Here is a 22738-nt window from a genome sequence, read left to right as displayed (position 1 = left end):
GTTTTCTGTGTCTCTGGTGTTGGAGATGCGATGGTTCGGTAAAAGTGAAATATTAAAATATTGTATTTGAGAAAGTATTAAAATATTTGAATATTTCTGAAATAATTTATATATAATACGATACGTTGGAAGTAAAACAAAATCATTATATTATTACTTTAGTATTCTAAAGTGATATAACATAATAATATTTGTATTTACTTTTAGAAGGTAAATTATTTAAAAACATATATACAGCATCTTTAACAATACTTTTCTCATAATCGCTTAAGTCTTCAAAGACTTTGCAGTTTCGGTATCTAAAAAATACTGACAATATATTTTATCTATATTCTAGATTCTAGAGGGTCTCTTATAATACCGATCATCCGCACGCTCCTTAATAATTAAAAAAATTAAGTCTCGTGCTAGCTTCAAACGCAACGAAAAATCACAGTGTTCCTGTCGAAGTACGATAGACTGGATAATTTCCCTGCAAAAAAAGAAGAGAAACGTAGAACTAGAGCTGAATAGGGAACACAAAGGGAGTTCTACCTGGTCTAGACAAATGTAACTGAAAAACGAACGCCACAGACCGTGAGGTAATTCCTTTGAACTTGTCCGTCAAAAAAACAGCCTCCGCAAACACGGTCGGCTCGGTCACGTTTTCGAACTCGATCCCGGATCGGTGTGTGTACTCCCGTCTCCGAGACAAACGGAGCACGAAATTGCGTTCGAGAGGTCCAAAGGATAGGCTGAACGAGCCGACACTCGTTTCAGTAGTAGAGGTCGGCGCTGGTTAGACACGCGTCTGATGATTCACTTGTTTCACTGCATGCTGAAAGAAATTCTACTATAAGCTCAGGACCTAGTTGATTTAAAAAGTTTCCATTAATATCTTAGAGCGATGGTTGGTTATTGGCATGTGAAATGTGGAAACGAAGGCGAATAGGCAGAGAAATTTGATATAGCTTTAGACTTTTAGACGATTTGACCAGTTTCTGTTATTATTTTCTAAGGTTTAAAGGAAGATTCTAAGGTTTGTTTAGATGTTAAACACGCGGTAGTTGAACGATTAGGAAAGAATAGGAAAAATTAGTCTTTCCTTTTGAGTTTGCTTGACTGGATATTGAAAGAAATTGTATGTAGCTTTAGAATTTAAATGATTCGAAAAGCTTCTGTCACTATTTTGCAAGGTTTCAAGGCTAATTTACTTGTTATGCATACCTGGTATGTGAAATATTTGTGGAAAAATAAGGAAAATTGGAGAAGGTCCGAGTATCATTTGTTTCAGTGAATGCTGAAAGAAATTTTAATTTAAGAGCTTGCGTTACTATTTTGCAAGGTTCCAAAGTGTTTAATTATTAACATGTAAGTATACGTACTTGGAAAATTTAACGAAAACTGAGGAAAATTAGATGCAGGTTTGAGCGATAGCGAGATAAATATTTTACGCCTGTTTAAACTTTGGATGATTTAAAAAGCTTCTGTTACTACCTTGTTTATTTGCCATAATATCATTCGTTTCACTGGATCTTGGAAAAACAGTAGCATAGGTTTAGACTTTCGATGATTTAAAAAGTTTCCTTTAGTGCTTTGTTGAAGTTACGATTATTTGGTATAACGTCGTTTGTTTCACTGCGTGTTGAAAGAAATTTCATATAAGTCTAGACTCTGGGTGATTTAAAAAGTTTCCTTCGCCACTTTGGAAAGTTTCGTATTATGTTTAGCTATTGGTATGTGACATTTGGAAAATGTGACGAAGAAAATGATGTTATATGCGTGACTGAGCGTGGTCTGTTTCACTGAATGTTGACAGAAATTTCATATACGTCTAGACTTTAGATGACTAAAAAGCTTTCTGTTACTACTTTGCAAAGTTTCAGGGCATATATAGTCATTGATATATGTAATTTTGGAAAATTTGGAAGAATAGGGAAAACAGTGACAAAGTGGGCGTTGGCTAGACTCAATAATTAATTACACGTATAAATACATTGAATTTGCGCATAATTCACTCGTATCGCAAAATTTTATTGCTCTCAGTTATATAATTCCAAACTCGTCGTATTTGCTCGAGTAACAAACAAACTCGTTTAATTACCAAATTCAATCGGGAATGAATTATTGTAGTAGTCGTTTATAATTCAAGCGGTGATTATAGCAGAGGCAACGATAAATTATGGCCGCCTCGAAAAGATAGAATGGAAGAACGAATGAAAACTTTGGTAAAATGGCTCGCCTTCGCTGGAATCCAGACGAAATCTATCGTAGTTCCGTTCGGCTTCCGGCCAAATTCTCCAACTTTAAGGATATTACTAGCCCGATAGCCAGATCGTCGTTCACCCTTTCCAACTTTTCTTCCTTATTTCGAGATCCCTTCCACACCAATTTTCCTCTCTGTTTTCCCTCTCGAACGTCGTCGAATTTCCACCGGTGAAGATTGACTCGAGAGGAGACGAGAAATCGATCATATTCGACCAGTGGAAGACAGACCAGAGGTTTGAGCAACTTAAACGAAAATTCCCAGTGCACAGTTGCCTGAAAAGCCGTATTTCCTAGCCAAAATCCAATATCTCAAGTTTAACGTTTCAAAAAGGATTCGTTCTTTGTCGTCTATACAAGGGTCGACACTGACCACGAGAGGAGAATGTTAAAAAGATGGCCATTGTTCGCACTTGCTTACGAACGAAAAGCTCGTCACAGGATATTTAAAAGCGTCTCTGAAGGAGCGAGAAATGTTATCAGCATTTATGCGAAACGTGATGACAAGCGGCACCGGTCAAACTTACCAATGCGTAACCTCTTAATCTTCGTTTTTTTCAGCTACTGATCCAACTACGAAATAATTCTTTGGGAATTCTGCTGATAAATCGATCGAAGTTGCGAATGGAGCAAACGCGAAGCACCGCGAGATCGTTGCTACATGCGCACAGCAACTCAAAACACGTTCATCAACTTTGCACCTGCATGCATACGCTATAAAGGTTGCCAACCCGGTTTTACTTTCGTCAATTAATACGCAGACAAACACCGAGTGTAATTCGAGACACTCAACATATACATACACGGATACAAACTTGGTGGGCGTATTGTTGGCCATTGTTCTCACGTAGCAACAATTTGGTGGTACTTCGGATTTGCTCAATTTGAAACTTCAATTGATTTATCAGCAGAATTTCCGAGGAATTACTCTGTCGATATGGATGAATAATTATTATTCCGTAGGCAGATGAGAATTTGAACTCGTCTCAAGCTTATTCTTTCTTTGTACCTACGTTAGGACCGTTTTTTAATATCTGTCTTTTACGAACGATAGAGTTGTGTTTTCTTTTACAATTGGCAGAAATATCCAGTCACTCTGATCGATTTGTATATTGTGATAGTATCGTGGCTCCTACGGTAACGCAATCGCCACCCAAACTTAATTTACACGGCGATCAACGTGTCATCTCTGCTGCGTTCTTTGTACCATTTTACACCCAATTCTGCTTTTTTTTTATTGTTAGCAATTTTCTTAAGTTCGAGGCAGACACAAAAGAATCGTTGTCGATACGAATGATTTTCGATCTTAATATACAAGTATAGTGCACGGTATAGCACATTGGGATTTCTTTTGAAAGCTTAAAAATTCTAGTAGTTATGCATAAAAAGAGCACGCCTCATAGGTTTCAACGATCTTGAAATATGTCGCCAAGATCAAGATTCGGAATAACTTTCTCCTATACGTGTAACCGGCGATCGGTTTTCATTGCCGAGATATTCACAAAAAATCTTCGATTAAAATTAGTTCCTGTTACGCTTCATTCCATTGCACATAAATGGCCGGATTTTTATATAGCCCAATCTAAACTTAACTCATCGGTGCTAATCATCTGTGCTATAAATAAAAGGCGATAAATGAATGGATTATAGGTTGGGGTTAGATGTTAGATTAATATCCGGCCAATAACGCTGGCATCACTTCATTTTTATTTTATGCGATTTTTTAAGTGCATCGTAGATTCCATTGCTACCATTCATCATTATTTATACATATATACCGCCAAACGTATCTTTATGTATAACTGAAAAACTAAGACTATCTGTGCGTATCTATCGGCTCTAATTATTAGTATGTACGTGACGGATAGACAGATAAAACACAGTACAACGTTTCATTATCGATAGATTCATTGGAAATCATCTCACAAGCACCGTTCTGCGTTCTGCCGTTCCACGATTTATTCGTTTTTCTTCTTCATTTACGCGATATTGAGAACGATTATATCCCTCGTCGATAAGTTAGATCGAGGCTGGGGACCATATAATCAGTTAGCTGTTGCGACCCCTTTGAAAACTTTGAAAAGCGCGTACCTAAAATGTACGGGAAAAAGTAAACGATGACGAGTATACTCGTGAAACGCAGAGTATGTTTGGCTGTTATATTATAGAATTAAGTTGTAACGAAACGATTGCTTCATTGTTTAATTTTATTACCGACAGGGCTCATCGTAACGCAAAATATTGCCATTTCTTCGTGTATACTCGTCAAAAACAGCTAACTGGATAAAGACGCTCGTCTACTGCAAAGTGATCTCCGTAATGGTAACATAGATTGCGTTGTGGTGATTCGCGAAAATCTTGGGAACTAAAACCGAGTGACAGTTACGTGAATAGGAAAAAGTTGTGAAGAACGTCGACCTCGACAACATATTTCAAGATCGTTGAAATCAATGAAGCGCGGCCTCTTTCGTATAATTACCAAGATCTTGCTGCCTGTTAAAAGGACTAAAACTGTGACACAAAAAACGAGGTCGGTAACAAGGTTCAAAAGGCGATCGAAACTCGGAGAATACGTCACCTCATCATCGTGAAAGCTTGAAAGATCTAAACTTCTCACTTAAGTATAATAGATACTAGGAACGCGTAACGAGCGGAAGACAGGATAGAGTGATGGTAATTTGACTCGAGAAGCTGCAAAAGGAGAGAAAAGAAAAACATAGGAAATAAGCAGACCAAAGAGAATTTTAGCGAACAGGAAAGGATGCATTAAGTAGGTAATTAATCGGTAGAGTCAGTCGGAGTTTGAATAGGAGAGACGGAGAGAGAGAAAGAGAGTAAATGGTTCGAAGCGCATGAATAATATAACTTCGTAAATATAGTATAATAGTGGATATAGTAGATGTCTGTAAATCAAGTGCAAGTCTCGGCTGTGAGTATAAGTATATTCTAGCGAATAAAACATACTGTAATACAAAAGTTACCAATGAAATCATAACACATAAGGGAGAAGAGAGAATGTTAAAAATTAGAATCTTACATTGGCGCGAAGATGACGGAGTTGGTTGTAAAGAGGACGACCTCTGGATACGACCGAACGATTAATTTACCAGGAGATTGGAAGACGCAAAACAAGACACCGTGAAAGAGAGCATCTACCAGCGAACTCTTTCTCGCTCTTCGACTTTTCCATCCAGTTTCATCGTGATACTCCGCCGAGCTAATTTTCCACTCGTTCTCCGACAATGTTCTATAAAATGAGTTTTCTCCTTTCGATCTCGTTAGACGATATATATGTACATACATTTGCCAGTCGTTATTCGTAGTCGCGAATAAAGAGGAAAGATCTTGACATTTGGCTTATTTTATTCTCGATTTCATAGTGATTATCGATGAATTAAGATTGCTTATCAATTATTTATGGATCATTAAATATATTCCTTATCGAATACGAGGTCATTCCTGCAAGGTTGACATTTTTCTTTCAATTAATTTAACTTGACTAGTATGACGATAATAGAGTTCCATGATAGCGTTAATGAAACTTTAAAATGTTAGACTGCGGATGTTTACGCGTTTGCGAGAAATCTATAAATATAAAAATGTAAAGAACACAACATAATATGGACAAATGTATAAAATATCGAAGCACGTATTATAATATTTAATAGGCGAAACAAATCTCTGTCTGAGTTCCATTTTTCCTTTTTAAGCATGTTAATAAAAACGTAAGAACTGCTATAAACGTACATGCGATAACTTATTCGGGGAAAATGTCTACAAGCGTTGGAATACTTTCGCGAGCCTGTGTATATAGGGTCGTGCAAAAAGATCCATAACTTAAAGGATTATATAACAGTACACACCAGGAGGAGTAAAAAAACGTCTAAATAAACGTAGATCCTAAAATCAAAGCTTTCGATGAAAAAGCAACTTTTACTTCTTATTGGCGTTCGATATCCTAAGCTGGTCGCTTCCAATCGTATCGAACATCGAATTTACAAACATAAACCAATACTGTCTCAAGTTATGTACGAATTTGGAGGATTTATTTGCCGATGTACAATGTCACGATTCTTCATTTTCTCATAGATATTATATCAAAATGATTCCACGCTTTATTCCACGTAATTCTCAAATTTTTACTTCTAATTTTAAATAACATATAACGCACTGAACTGCAAAAAAGAAAAGGTACATTGTACCTCTTTTACACTGTGTCTCGATGTTTTGGAACAACCGCGAAACTCAGGAAATTTTTACTGAAATTTCTTAATTCTCAAACGAATTTTTTCAAATTAATACGACCTAGCCAGTGATGATACGGAGGTGATCAGCCCTAATGACTGATTTTTATGACCTACGTTGATTAGACGAGTTTCTAGTCCTCTCGACGAACTCTGCAACTGCCGTAAGTTGGGAAATCATTGCAAGGATCGTTCTGTATATCGAGGCGGAAGAACGATGGTTGCAAAATTATTGGAGCGACGTAGTACAGGGTCGTGCGGTATGTATTTAACACGTTGAAGCATAAGATTCAGTCTGAGCCCCTCGAGACTTCGTTGCTAATTGGCTCAGCGTATCAACGACCTTTCTTACACCGCCAACTTCTTCTTGTCCCTAGCGTAGTTACGAGGAAAGAATAAGCTCGAAGCGGGCCAACTTTTTAATGGATTAACTCTCTACGAAGCTGCGGTTCTTTCCACCGACCCTACGATTTTGTTAATTAATTATCGGCTGAGAAACGCCTAATTGTCTTTTCTATCGTTTTTCTAGAATCGTTCGTTAACGCTTCCTCGTTATTCGACGAATCGACGCTTAACATAACTGCACGCGATTAAGGAAACAGGGACGAAACAAAGTACACGACACATTCCTGGGATTTATAAAGCACGTAGAATTCGGTTGATGGAAATGTTAGCGAAAGTTCAAAGTTCGAATGAAAGTTCAAAAGTTCGATGTTTCGAGCGAATTTTCTATGAAAATTGCAGAGTCCTGCGAAATTGCATCGTGTCGATCGGAAGATTACAGCGAAACTGCGTATACGATGATTAGCTTGCGAATGTTACTGCTAATTAATAGTTTCACGTAACTGAGGAAATGGGGCACAAATGAAAAGGAGGATGTTAACAAATGGCCACTTGCTCTCCATCTGCTGGCGAACGGAAAATTCTTGCGGCACGTTTCGGAGCGTCTCTCAAGCAGCGAAACACGTTATCAGTATTTATCGGGAACGTGATGGGAAAGTTGGAAGGAACGAGTGCAAAGGCGAACAAATGGCTCAATACTAGAGCTACCGGCAGTTAACACGAAGCTATTTCTACCACAACCAGTCAAAATGACAGGTCTTTAAAAAATACGTAATAATAGAATATTTTTATATTTTCCGATTTATTACTTTCTTACAGAAGGAATTCCATGTTGTTTAGTAGATTTTTGATATTATTAATCCATCTGGGACCATGATTCCTAAACGAGGATTGACATATTTATAAAATTGTAGAACCAGTCATCTTGACTGGTGTGGTATTTCTAGCGATAGCATCTAGCGATCTAACGATCGATCCGGAATTTTCCTGATAACTGATATCGTCATATCGAACGATGCGCAGTTAAAATTTGAAAAACGTGTGGCAATTTGTACGAAACGAGGAAACTGATTAATTGGGGTTCGATAAACAGATTACAAGACCCTTTTACACTTCGACAAGTGCCAGTCATTTTCACTGGTATTGCTATAAGTGGGCTTGATACAAAATTATTTTCAATTCGAATACATAAAGAAGAAAATAAAGCTCGTTATATTATTCTTTTAGTTATCGTTGCGAAATTACATCATTACGGAGAAATATAACACGAAATAGGAATTATAAAATAAAATTGTACAACCAGTCAATTTCACTGGTGTGGTAATTCTAACGTTAATTTTCGTTTTCTTCAAATTCTCATCCACCTATGATATAATAATTATTCATCTGGATATTTCTGCCAATTATAAAAGAAAACACAACTCTATCGTTCGTAAAAGACAGATATTAAAAAACGGTCCTAACGTAGGTACAAAGAAAGAATAAGCTTGAGTTCAAATTCTCATCCGCCTACGGAATAATAATTATTCATCCATATCGACAGAGTAATTCCTCGGAAATTCTGCTGATAAATCAATTGAAGTTTCAAATCGAGCAAATCCGAAGTACCACCAAATTGTTGCTACGTGAGAACAATGGCCAACAATACGCCCACCAAGTTTGTATCCGTGTATGTATATGTTGAGTGTCTCGAATTGCACTCGGTGTTTGTCTGCGTATTAATTGACGAAAGTAAAACCGGGTTGGCAACCTTTATAGCGTATGCATGCAGGTGCAAAGTTGATGAACGTGTTTTGAGTTGCTGTGCGCATGTAGCAACGATCTCGCGGTGCTTCGCGTTTGCTCCATTCGCAACTTCGATCGATTTATCAGCAGAATTCCCAAAGAATTATTTCGTAGTTGGATCAGTAGCTGAAAAAAACGAAGATTAAGAGGTTACGCATTGGTAAGTTTGACCGGTGCCGCTTGTCATCACGTTTCGCATAAATGCTGATAACATTTCTCGCTCCTTCAGAGACGCTTTTAAATATCCTGTGACGAGCTTTTCGTTCGTAAGCAAGTGCGAACAATGGCCATCTTTTTAACATTCTCCTCTCGTGGTCAGTGTCGACCCTTGTATAGACGACAAAGAACGAATCCTTTTTGAAACGTTAAACTTGAGATATTGGATTTTGGCTAGGAAATACGGCTTTTCAGGCAACTGTGCACTGGGAATTTTCGTTTAAGTTGCTCAAACCTCTGGTCTGTCTTCCACTGGTCGAATATGATCGATTTCTCCTCTCCTCTCGAGTCAATCTTCACCGGTGGAAATTCGACGACGTTCGAGAGGGAAAACAGAGAGGAAAATTGGTGTGGAAAGATAAATAGGTGCGAAAAATTCCCATTTCTTGTTACATTGTCCCCTGTTTCGTTTGTACTACGTATTGTAATGGTACTTTGCTTATATCAATAAGCACGTGAGATATTAATTAAAAGAATAGATAACTCATTACACTCGCGTTAGGTTGCAAATGTTTATGCATTTATGGAAAATTGACTTGTATTAAAACTTGCAGATTACAAAGATATAGAAAATATTAAAAGCAATATACTTGTTAACAATATCTTCAGAGTAAAACGAATATTCGTTTAACTTTTGCCGCTTTAATCTCGAGTAATGTAAAAATACGACTTTGCAGTAAATATTCGCAGTGTAATTAATTATCGTAGTAGTCTGCTTGTTCTTAACACGTCGAATTACACGAGTTCGAATAAGGTTTCTTCCTTTGACAGACAACCGCTGAAGTTCAGCGAGAGGACTAGCATTCCATTTCAAAGGGAAGAACAGGAAAGAAATTACATACCGTCTTCGATTGGATTGTCCATTTCCATACTTCAGCCTTAAAATACCTTCGACTATTCGCTAACTTCTACCGATATCTTCGGCTCGTCTATTCGACCTGCTCGAATTCAAAGTTTATCGAAAGGTGGAACAAAGGGTCGAATAAACCAAAGTTGCCAACGGTGAAACGCGTTTCAGCGAAGTCGTGCGTTTTAATTAAAGTTGGAGAAACGAGAACACGGTAGCCCACAGACGAAATTCGGTATCAGTAGAATTATTTAGAAAAGATATTCGATAATTGAACGGAAACAACGATTCGTTATCTTCTTCGAATAATCTGTTACTTTTAGGTTCTTCGTTTTTATTTGTTCGCAGATTAAATATTACTAGCGAATTATTAGTTTTTTAAGTACCAAGATAAATGTTGTATAACGTGAATTAATTGTCTACTCAATTTACGTACTTCGAGTGACATTGTACAAGTTCGAAACGGAACGTTTCCATTATTTTTTCAAGCTGCTCGCAAGGTGCAGAAACGAACAATTGCAAAATCAACATTTGACCTTTGTCTGTTCTTTCCGCTAACATTGTGTGCTTAGAAAATAATCCTTTACGTAGAAACAATACTCCGAAATAGTTTTTTACTTTTCGCGAAAATCTTGTTCCGAATGTTATCTTCGAAATACACGGTGCTGTAGTTTCGGAAACGAAGAAACACCAGAAATAGGATATTCGTGGAAATAATCCGAGTGAAACATCTCAAGAAACACGAGTTTATCGCTTATCTTGCACCGCGCCTATTTACATCGCCACGATGCAAAAGCATCTTTGCAAAGAAGTGGAAATCGAACCGTTAGATCCAGTTGTCGCCTCGCTAAACCGAATTCAGTTCGTACATCAAACGTGAAACTACAATTATCTCGAAACAAAATATATTTCACGAATATGTATCTAACTTGAGCTAATACTTTCGTAATCATCGATCAGCGTATCTTATCTGACTACGATAATTCAGTTTCTATTTTTCCAATTACTTTCAACGCATCGAAGTTCGCTATCGCGCCAGTAAATTACGTTCGATAATTACTTTCGGTATTTAAGAACCCGAGTCACGAAATTTCGACTCGGCCCCCGGCGTACCGAGGAAAATTCCAGTGCTGGTTTGTTCGTAGTCGCTGCTAGTTGGTGTACATTTTCGCGGCTCGCGCCCGACAACTTGTTGACGCTTGATCGTTTCAAGGGAAAACCTGGTTCTCCGCAAGGTTCGCACATTGCTCGATTTTCGTGACTTGATTGTCTCCTATTTCTCTCTCTCTCTCTCTCTCTCTCTCTATCTCTCTCTGTCTCTGTCTCTGTCTCTCATTCGCGGAGATCCACTTTGGTCCATCGTCTCGTAAACCTATATAAAGCTTGTAAAATATTCGAAGGACGACGCTTTTCCGTGGCTTTCACGACACCGCAGAGAACGAGGTAATAAGGTCGCCTGAAAAACATTTAGAGATCGTTCGATGGAAAATTGGAGCTGCGGTGCTCGAACACCGGTGACGTATGACAAGTGGCCCTCAATGTCAGCACATCCTGCACGCTGCGAGCTTTGGTTAATCGATTCGTCCTTCGCTTAAACGTTCTAACGTCGGTTCTGATTAACTTCTTCGACGCTGCTGATCCCTCCCAACGTTCGTGACTAGGAAAATTGTCAGTGAATTTTACGCCCTACAATGTTCCTGCCGTTTCTAGTCGCACTATTTGCCATTTTGCATTCTTCGTTTTTCTCTTTGCATGATAATAATCGAAGTTTCTCTAAAATCGGTGATCCGCCACTGATTCGTAACTCAGTGAATTCTTACGCTTCTATTCTCGTACTTTTTGGTGTTTTACGTTCTATTTCACACTTTCTCCTTTTTTGTTCATCCGTAAAACCGAACAACTGTTTTGGAAGCACTGCCTTTACGAAGAGATTATTTGGCGAACATTTTAGCGAAGATAATATCGTTTTTGATCGAGCTTTATTATTTTGACGCACGTAAGTGGTAAATGTCTGATTTTTATGGAATCGTTATACGAAATTAACACGTTGATCGCTGGTTGTTGCTGGTAACAACCGATGCCACGTTGACGTGTCGCGTAAATGGTTTTCGTACTGTGTCGAGAGGATCGACGAGTTTAAACAATGAAATTCCAATGCCAACATTGGGCCACCCAACTTTGCTTCCACAGTCAACGTGTTAATCTTGCCACGTTGTTAGTCGTAATTATACAATGCTTTCAAAGCTTCTATCTCTATTCCACGATGGTCGTTCGTTCGATTTTTCTATTTTCGAAAACCCACGCTATTTGTAGATACAGAACTGCAATTCTCAATTCTTTTCGCTGGTATTTGTAAATGTCAACGTTTGGAACGACCACTGGAAGCGAGAGTAGTGCGGAGGCAGGAAATTTCGAGGAATTTCCTCCTCGAAAACTCGACTACTCTCGCTATCAATTTTTTAAAACGATCAAAAATACGCGAGAACGATTATCTTCCTTGCACGTGTTTGCTTTAGAAACTTGATCGATAATCGAGCGAATCGTTTTAACACTTTACCGACCGCTACCGATTCAACGGCATACGCACGTCTAACCGGCATCTCAGGCGCAGATTCTCCTTGGCGCCGGCTCTGTTTCGGTTTAGACTCTCCAATACCATTCTTTTCGTTCATCGCGAACGGTAAGTTTTTCAAATTGATATAAAACTGTGGGAGCTTACAAAGTAACGCAACTGACGCAATTGAGCAAGATACCTTGGTAATAAATAACAAATTACTGCTGAAATAATGAGAAAAATTGTCGGCGGCAAAAAGTCGATTAATAAGTTATCGGTCGGTAAGCGTTGGCGACAAGAAACCGATTAATTGGCTATCTGTCGGTAAAGTGTTAACAGTCGGACAGAGGTGCCTGTGACTGTCGAGATCTCTGCTCTGAACGTAACACACGTTAAAATAATAAAACAAACAACAACGTCGCATGGAAGAAGGAAATAATTTTTCCCGCGCATAAGAAATAATATTAAGCATAGGTTGAAATGCGATATTTTTCAAAACGGTGTGCACAGGAAGATACAATGTTTCTCTACGTTAGTTTGCTATTCTCCGAAAATGGATCATTTTCATTCGTAACGTTGTTTGTTGGAAAATGTTACATTAGATCGTCCCAAAAGTATCTTTCGTTATCGCACGTAGCTGCTTTATCTGACAATGTTTATGCAAATATTTATACACAATATTTACGCAAAAATGTTCGTACAATGAAACGTTTCTACTCTGATATAAAATATTTCCAGTGAAATATTTCTAATCTGTCAAATGTTGTGCTCTTTATCTTCAGTCGTCCTCCAGCTGTCGTACGATACGTTTCGTTTGCAACTGTTTCGTTTTGCATTTGCAAGGCGACAAATTATTGCGCGTCTGTTATTTTCTTACGAAACTAAAGAAACTTTTGGGACAACGTAATACGTGGATATACTTTGGGGTTCGAACTGGCTACTAAGCCCCGCCGATCGGCTTTCCTAGTGTTTATCGGCTCTTCAGCTAATTGAGAATAATTTAGCACGATTTGCTACGTTCGATCTGTAGCAGCGGAACAGTGCACGCTGCATAGAAATATCGTAGAGTGGATGAATTACGACGACTGATTTTTCAGGAGAAAGTTGGCAAACTCGGAAGCGGGAGAAATGGGATGCGAGCAGATAGACTAAAATAAAGGGTGTTTTGCAGCATCATCGAGGGCTGAGCTATCGAAAAATATGGCGTCAGGAATACCGAGCGTACATCAGAGGAAGCTTGGACCAGCGCCGATAGCATCCTTCGAAGACCTGTCCGACGAGGTGGAAAACGTGAGTCCTTCCCTGTGTCCTCCCTGAGTCTCCTCTCTAAGTCGGCTCTTATTCGAGCGGGGATACCGCTCGAAGGTCCGTGTGTGTAAAGTCGTGGAAGATCTCGTCGATCGCGGGATTAACGTGCGTGCGCGTCTCCCCCGTCGAAAGAAAGTCCGAAGCTCCGTTTGTCCCCGGGAGCCCGTAGGTGTGCGACACATCTGTGCGTGTCGTGTCCACCAACCATCTACCAATCAGCCAACCAACCAACCACTCAACCACACCCCAGTGACTGTGACTCGACGACAAAACCAGCCTTACGAATTTGAATGCAGGGGGAACCGGCTGCGCGAATGCCAGGCATCGTCGAGGTCACCACGCCGGCAACGCCTGGTAGTTCGCTTAAGACACCCAGCACGCCGAGAATTGACATCAGCAGGGCGAGCAGTTCCTCCCACCATGAGGACAGTAACTCCAGGGACTCTACGCCCGAGAGGGAACTCCTTGCAGGTATTACGTTCTCTTTCTTTTAACGTAGTGCAGTGTCGATACGTGACAGTAAAATCAAAATTGTAAACCGAGGTTTCTGGATGATCGACTGATGTTAAAGATCAGGCTGTGGTTACAGCGGATACGTATTCGCAAAAGTACGGTCGTTTTGGCGAAGTCGATGCGTCGACGTAATCGAATATCTAGGCGACAGAACAAGTAGCATGTTGCGCCTCTGTATTGAGTCTACTTTTTCAAGAAAATTCACGGTTTACGTGTTTCTAAGTCGTTTAGCGTTTGACGCGGTAGTGCAAACATCGTATTAAGATCGTATCTTAATGCCATATGTTCGCGACCTTCGATTCGTTCTCCTTTAAGGTTGGAAAAGTATGGTTTAGATTCTGACACCGGGCTTCGGATAATTGTACAGATATTTTTGAAAGTATGCTTCGCAGTCTGTGAATGAAAATTAATCGGAACGCTAGTTTGTTCGAATACTCGATCGGTATAACCGTGGCCTAATATCCAACGAAAGAACGCTCGCGTGTCTAACCAGCGCCGACTTCATCCACTTTAGCCATGGCCTTAAGGCTCGTACAGACACGTCCAGCAATTTAGTCTATTGACGAGTAGCTGCTGACTACGAGATGGTTTAACGGATAGAGAGCGTCCGGAATTAGTAGAGTTAAGTTACAGGTTTAATTGGATGGTAGTGGTGTGGGAACCCTACCCCGCCAGAAAAATCTAATCAAATGGATCTACTCGACTAAATCGTTTTATTAAACAAGTCCACTAGATTTTAGTACCCATACACGGTAAGTTATTTAATTGCTCGCTACTCTATTAGATTACCGACTAGATTACTGAACGTGTTTGTTTGAGTATAAACGTTAATACGGGAAACAACAGTCCGGAAATCTCGGGTACACGCACCCCTTAAAGTAGCGAACCATGGCTGCACCGCCGCGTGGCTTCGGGTCTTCTAGCCAAAGCCCATCGCGTATGTACAGACGGACATATAATCGCAGGAGCTGATCGACTGTGTGAACGAAAATGCAGCTAAAAATGAACACATTCGATGATCGTTATTTTGTCACTATACGTACATTGTTTACTACTTAACTCTACTACGTTCTTTAGATCGTTTCTGATCCAATTATTTTTCTCTGACATCGAAGAAACGCTTCAGCTTAAACAAAATACGAAGAAAGATATTGTTGGCGATTTCTCGATAGAATTTCCTATTAAAATTCTTCTTGAAACGTTACATCTACCTTCTGTTTGCTAAAATGAGGTCAAGATCGAAATATACAAATTTCAGAATCGTCATTGTAAAATAACACACGAAGAAAAACGTCGACTAAATCTAAAAAGAAAATTACAAATGTGATCGCCGGTAGTTTCTATGTTCCCACTGCGTCTAAATTTATGTTTACAAGCTGTGTTTCACAAAGGTGAAGGGGTCGCACGAATGTATCCCTCGACTCTCCTCCCCTGCGTGTACTTTGTAGCCCCACTAGGAAAACAAGCGAGGTCCGATAAAATCGCGAATGACTCATCGACGATAACTTCCGTTTATTCGAGTTAACAGTTCGATCTAAGAACACACTGACTTTCGCCAAAGGGATACCAAGCCCTCGTTAGAAACGAAATTCGGTCAACGTGAAGAGGAAAGAATTTTTTCGCGTAGAGGGAAATTGGAAGTTAAATCGTTGCTGCGAGAAAATTGGATTTTCCACGGTCGCGAGAACGTGCGACGAGATTCAATTATATCTTCAGCTAGAGAGTGCTCGTTAGTGCTCTGCAGTTTCTCTGTATCACGTGGAAATTTCGAGTGGCAAACAGCGACAGCTTGTTTCTTCGATCGCGCGAATTTCCGCCAAATAACATGCACAGGCGAGCATCAGGTGATTCTACTTGAAAAAAAAAGAAAATAGGAACAGAATATATAATATCTCCCAAGATATACGTTATTCGAGAAAAAGCGTTTCAAATAAAATTTGTCCTGTTTCGAGGGGTACACGACGACCACCCGGTTTGCCTATGTGAAGGCGTTTTCGAGATCTTTCGAGGTGACCTCTGTTTCCTTAAATGGAACTATAGGTACATTTTTGTATACGCCATTCGATGCAATTTTTCATCCTCTACAGAAGATTATTAAGAGTATACTCAGGAGTATTGAGAGTATTAAGAGTATTAAGGAGCGGCAGAGTATTAAGGAGATTTGTTCGCAAATTCATATTTCGTCGAACACACGTAAAAAGTTAGGACTTGATCAGAAATACGTTTCGCTCGTCAAATATGCCGTTTGATGCAGAAGTGATGTAAGTCGATTTTTTGCCTATTTGGTTAAACGTCTCATCTCGAAAACGTGAGCTCCGTTGTATTTTGTGCGGAAGTGGTGCAAGTATATCTTCGTTAGTTCCTCGGTGGGTAACAGAATAAGTAAGAATCGCTCGCTCGCGATCCATTACAAAATTTTTTGACAATTGAAAATTGCCTGTGGCTATTGACAATTAAAAATTAGCCGAAATATCCCTATGTATACATTGTGTATAGGATGTTTCCTACCTTTCCGGTCGAATAGTATAAATAATGTAATTTAAAATTGAAAATAAGGGTAAAGCGTTGCACGAAGTTTTCCATCGTAAACGCTTCGTGGCGAAGTCCTAAACCGAGATGGAACGCAGTGAAAAATATGCGTATAGGAACAAAATTGTTATCCCGAAATACAGAAAATCGTAGCACACGGAAAGAATTAACACAGTGAATTGGTAACGTGGTTCCAATATCTCGACAAATCCTCTTTTGAAAATTTCTTAATTCGGAACGTAAGAAATTCCAAGCCACCTCGATGTCGAATTTGCATTGTATCAACGTACCGTGTTGCGATCAGAGTTTAAACATCCAAACAGTTGTGTGCAAGCAGCTTCTACTTACAGTAGAAATACTGTAACGTAGAATCCTCTGCTACGTAAGCATATTCAGACTGCGTTCTATGTTTCTACGTTACTCTCTAACTTTATAACAAAAGCGTTTACAGAGCCAAACTTGGCGCAACATTTTCTTCTTATTTTTCGCTCGTAGATTGCGCTGCTGTAGTTTTCTCGTGAAAATTGGAAATACCCTGTACGAGTTTGTTGTCTCCCCTCTGTGAATTTCGTTATTCAGTAAGGGTCGTTTCGTTATTCAGTATAATCCGTCGTAGGCGATAGGTCCCCTCTTCAATTTCGCAGCTAACGAGACGTTCGAGACTCTTTCGTTTGGTCGTCGATCCCTGTGTCTTTCCTACGAGTGTAGAGAAGCGCCGTTTCCTTTAGAATTAAGTCGTCGAGGATGGAGACGGTAAAGTAGGCAACTGTAACGATGCCTCTTTCCTTTTGGGGACGATGAACCTTAGATGCGTTACGTGGAAGATATCGATGTAACTCGTACGTGTTTGTTTGAGAAAAATAGCTGACGCAGTTTTATGTCTGTATACCGTGTAGCTGAGGATATTATTAGACGACTTAGCGTAGAGGAAAAATTCAAGTAGCTGCCTGGACCCTGTTGCATCATTGAACCGATATTGTTTAGAAACTGTAGAGTAATAGTTAATAATTTGTTAGTTATTAACGTTGATAGACTGTCATTTGTAGGAGCAACGAGCTTGTGAACGAAACTAGGATTCGTAAACGAATTTTACGAAATGTAGGAATTATACGAGGATTTTTGTACCACCAAACGAGTGTTATTTAATAACAAATCAAATAATTTAATAGTCAAATTAATCATTAGTAAGATTTGCTGATCACATGGGAAACGGTAGCCATCTGTGAAAAGATCTACCTGTTAAATATTAACCGTTTTACCGATGTATCGAATTCAAATATAAGAATTGTAATTCTTTGTTGCATTTATAATTGTATCGCTTATTATCACGTATCGGGACGAAACTAAATTTGCATATCGATGAGACAAATGTGCTTGTTTATTTTCGCATAGAGCATTATATCTTGGCCGAGTATTTAACATAACAGAGCATTTTCCATGTTTTTCAAAGACAATTCACATTTCGATTTTACGATCGTCAATGACGAAGAGAATTATCGTTTTGCGACAGTTATTTAGTACAAAATGTTACGAGCGTGTTAAAAACCTTCTCAGAAATTGTTGGAGGTTCTGTCCTAATTCCAAGCAGAAATCCGTTCAAACGATTTTTTTAAATCTGGCGCTCTATATCTCGATCGATAACTCGATAAATCCTTCTTGATCCTTCGATGACAGATTATCGATATTTCTCATTTCACTGTGACAGTTGCAAAAATTATTACAACCTCGTAATTCAGTTACGCAATTTCATATATAGTTTAATAACTTCTGCTCTAAATTTTCATTTATTCCGAATTCTCCCGTTATCTCGCTGCGCTATCGAAGACGCGAACCTAACGAAAATGCACGTCGTCGCAATTTATCCTTTATGAAACGCCTAACTCTGTACTTTCCAAACACGAACTTTTTTTCAATTCTCCGATAAAAATTCTTCGTTGCTTTATTACATCGTCAAAGAGTTAAATCGACGTTTGAAAAAACGTAAGAAGTTGGTCCTTTATAAATCGCCGTTATATACCGACGCACGGTAAAATTTTAAATTCTTCCACCGTCATCGCTATTTAATTCTCCTTTCGAAGGAAAACTTTCCTTACACTTTATTACTTCCACGCGTCACGGCGCGCTAAGAATTAGTCGAAGACCTCGATCAGCGCGAAGACCGTGCAACTTTTCAGATCTTTAAAAGTTGTGAGAAATAATTGAACGAAACCGAATTGAATGCGACTTGTTCGAGCAATCGCGCGAATATTTTGGATTTACAGAGGCATATAATGTGACAAATGGTATAAGAAACGGTACATTTCTTACGTTTTAGAAAAATCTACCTGGAAAATCTTCCTCCGTATGAAATATTTTTTCACGTTTTTATCCTTCCTCGACCTTCTTTCGTGTTCCATGGTTTCCTAAAAGCAAAAAAAAAGAAACAGATGGACTCGCCCGATTTTTGTAGCAAAATAGCTGTTCGACTAAAAGACGACGTTCGAACGATATTAGTTTAATAAACGGGTAAACGGGTGGTGTATCGATTCGACAAAAGATGGTCGCGGAGGACGATTCTCCGGACGCGAAGAAGAAGGTTGCCACGAGGCCGGGTCGTGATCGATCGAGAACAGGCCTAGTGTGTTGTTCACCGGTGTCTCTAAATGCTCCCTCGAGATAACGCCAAGCCCTGTTTCTGCTCGTGTGCCACGAATTAATAGTGGTCGCGATGTTATGGGAGAATTCAAGGGGAACGAGGCCTAGCTGCAACTTTGTCCTATATTCCAGTTGCTTTGTTACAACCGACGCACACATATACAAGTAGGTAGGCGAAGAAGCGACACGATTTCTCTTCCAACAAGCTCGTTTCGTTTTTATCGCTGATTCGCAACACGGTGACGCGATAACGTGTCTCTGAATGACGACTCGACCTTTTCACGAAACACAATGGTTAATCGTTCCTTCTCATTGATTTTTCTTCCCTTTTCTTCTTTCTTTTCTCCTTTCACTCTTTCGAATCGATGCAAACACGGAGGACAAGCTTCAACATCCACTTGTACCGTGCGATCTGTTTAACTGGCTCCTCGTGCATGTGTTAATCCGCTAATAATATTAGCATATTCGACAAGTTATAGGTTAGTGGATTATTCACATAGTCTTATCATTTCACCATCTTACGCGAAACAGGATAATCGGACGATTCGTAATTTGAAAAATTGCATTGTCGAATTTCAACTGTTTTACGAGTCGGATAAGAAGGACAGCTGCTATTGGTAATTTGCAAAGTGCAACTTGCAAAATTTGTACTTTTAAGGTTTCTATAAATCGGGTAAAGAGGGCAGCTGGTGTTGGCAATTTGGAAACTGCGACTTGTAAAACTTATTATGTTTATAAATAATGTTGCTTCGATTGCGCAACAGGGCCCTGGCGATATTAGATGGTTGGTAGATGATTTCTAGTTGGTAGAACGTTTACGAGCGTAGAACTTTGTATTAAATAGGATTATCGAATGGTTTATGATTCGTAAAATTTCATTTGTGCATATTAAATATATGAGATGATTTATCAATAGCCGGTAATATCAGTATCAATAATTTTACAATTTTAGTTCAGACGGGATAATTGGGTGACTCGTAGTTTCTTAAATTTCATCTATTTTATCATTCATAAACTCGTTCCTGTTAAGAAGATTCCTATTTTTTCCCCAAAAGTTCCTATTTTTTCATAAGGATGCCTGTTTACACGTGTTATTCTATCAGATCCTGTATAGTAGATTTCGATTCTAGTAGAACTTATTGGATAATTTATAGCTTGTAAAATTTCATTTATTTTATCATCTACAAACTCGTTTCTTTTTAAAGAGTTTATCGATACCGATTCTATATATTGGGTTGGCAACTAAATGATTGCGGATTTTGCCATTAGGTGGTATTGACAAAATCCCCAATCATTTAGTTGCCAACCCAATATTTTCTTTCTACTTTTTCGCAAGCAGTTGCTTTATGTCCGTTTACACGTGTTATCCTATCGGTCCCTGTATGGTAGTTTTCGATTCTGGTAGAACTGATCGTTAGAATTTATACGTCGTAATTTATTTATACTCGTTAATGTTAAATGCTAGATACATTAAAATTTAGATGTTAGACAATTGTTCTATGGTAGAAACTGTATCCACTTTCACGAAAAGGTTATTAATAACATAAATGTCGAATTACTAGGCGGAGAGCCTCCACCTGGGTGCAAGCTGACTCTGGGCTACAAAGAGGACGCCCAGGATCTAAGATCGTCGACGGAGGAGCTCGACTTGCAAGATCCCATTCACGAGCAAGATCTGAAAAGAGAATCGAAGAAACTGGCGAAGAGGCGAAAGGAGGATGGCTCCATGTCCGATTATAGCGGCAAACAATTAGACAGAGAAAGGAAGGACAGCAATTGCTCGGAAATCGTCCTGCTAAACATCAGTGGAAGAACGTCTAGACTCTCCTCCGTGGGTAGCCAAGGTTCAGGAGCCTCTGGCAAACTTTCCGTTGTCTCTGCCACGTCGTCCAGGTAGATTAATCAGTTGCTCGTTCTTGCAACGACCGCCCACGTTTATGCAAATTCCTACTTTTATAAAGAAAATTTTCTTTCAGCCACTAAATGCGTTATAACGTGTATTTATTTGATTTATCTTGTATAATTGAGAAAATTGTTCGTGTTATGTTCATTCAAAGTGTATCTTTGTATCTTTTGTCGTACACACGTAAGAACATATAGTTATTTTCACTTATTATACTACCAACTACAGAATAGGCGTTACTTTATTTTGCATTGAAAGCGATACGAAAAACTGCTCCAAGAACGTCCATTTCTTGGATATTTCCATATCGAAGATTATGTATTTGCTGAAAGTTAAACGCGTCGAAATTTGTTAAATACTAGTATATCGTAGTATTGCGACAAGTAAGCGCGACGTTGCTTCACTTTTCTTCGATTTTCAAACAGACGTAACGACTGTTCTAAGACTATCGAGTGGCGTTGTGATAGTTGAGGGATGAGAGGGAATTTCCGTAATTTGTATGTGCGTACGGACGATGACGAAAATTAATCGATATCGTAATTAATTATCAGGTCGCCGAGTCCGCACAAATGTTTACTGGAAACGTCGTTCTGCGGAAGCAAACCTACACTGGCAGACAACTTGATAGAACCGTCGAAACCAGAGACCGACGACCTGGAGAAGATCCTGCTGAAACGTGAAGCAGACACGACGAAAGCACTGATTCCAGACAGCATAAAGGTATCGATGGTAGATGGAAACTTGAAACCAGATCCCCTGGATAAACCTAGGAGACGAGGGCGAGAAGAGAGGAAGGAGATCTTCAAGAGAGAAGTGGAGATCACGAAAAGATTCTTGGAGAAGGTTAACATACAGGTAAACTCTAATCGACAACAAGGACTGGTTTTTTTTTTTTTTTTGTCAAAAAATGTTTCGTCGATAATTTTTCACATATGAACGAAAAATTAATTTACAATATTAGTTCTGCGATATTATACATACGTTTTGTACGTGGATATTGAAGGTACCAGTGGCGAAGAAGTCAGGTGAATCGCCAAGTACAACGACGTCGCAGCAGCAGTCGGGGAGAAGTCAAGCGCAAGAGGTACAAAAGCCAGCGACCTTAGACTTCAACGACAAGAGGAAAAAAGCGCAGAACTTCAAAGAAATCGTACAGACCACTCCAACAACGAGCAGCGTGACCGGTAGTCCGAAGCTACCAAGGCATCAGAAAGTCCGCGATCTGGAAGGTTCGCGTACACCCAGTCCCTCTTCCGTTTCCAGGAAGAGCAGTTTCGCCTCTCTGTTTAAGGTAGCCTCGTGCTTCCGTGTTCGTAGTTCGTATTAACAGCGAATGCTTATTATGTATTTCATACACACGATCTGTCTAAAAGATGACCGAACTTTCGAAAAGTAACGAGACACGGGCAACGCTTTTGGCAAGACATTTTTTACTTCATTCGAATCACATTGCTTGCTTCGGGTAGCTACCAATTAAGTAACGGTAGACTAATAGAAATATATGTTTTTAGGGACAGGAAATATATGTCTTTGCAAGTTTGTATGGATTTTATGAAGCGTCGGTTGTTCGTTGCAGACTAACATGGAACTTGAACGTTCTACTAGATACAGTAGATGTT

At 39.2% G+C, this 22738-nt stretch overlaps 1 protein-coding gene across 7 annotated transcripts in view; it reads left to right on the top strand.

The window, feature by feature from the left end:
- LOC126863456 (uncharacterized) overlaps positions 1-22738 on the top strand; it is a 46795-nt gene that overhangs the window by 7770 nt on the left and 16287 nt on the right. For 5 of the 7 annotated variants that reach the window (XR_007688865.1, XM_050613649.1, XM_050613651.1 and 2 more), the window contains exons 2-6: positions 13404-13522; positions 13837-14011; positions 20779-21109; positions 21671-21974; positions 22123-22410. Coding sequence is in view for 6 of the 7 variants with exons in the window: in XM_050613649.1 (XP_050469606.1) it covers positions 13433-13522; positions 13837-14011; positions 20779-21109; positions 21671-21974; positions 22123-22410 (1188 nt within the window). In the remaining variant the exon portion in view is untranslated. Of the gene's footprint in view, positions 1-13329; positions 13523-13836; positions 14012-20778; positions 21110-21670; positions 21975-22122; positions 22411-22738 lie in introns of all 7 variants that reach the window. The other 2 variants (XM_050613650.1, XM_050613654.1) reach the window with 2 other exon arrangements.

Source organism: Bombus huntii, chromosome 3 (genome assembly GCF_024542735.1).
Source record: "Bombus huntii isolate Logan2020A chromosome 3, iyBomHunt1.1, whole genome shotgun sequence".
In the NCBI taxonomy this organism is placed as follows: Eukaryota; Metazoa; Arthropoda; class Insecta; order Hymenoptera; family Apidae; genus Bombus; species Bombus huntii.
The sequence above is the reverse complement of the archived record's forward strand: the minus strand, read 5'-3'. Positions and strand labels throughout refer to the sequence as shown.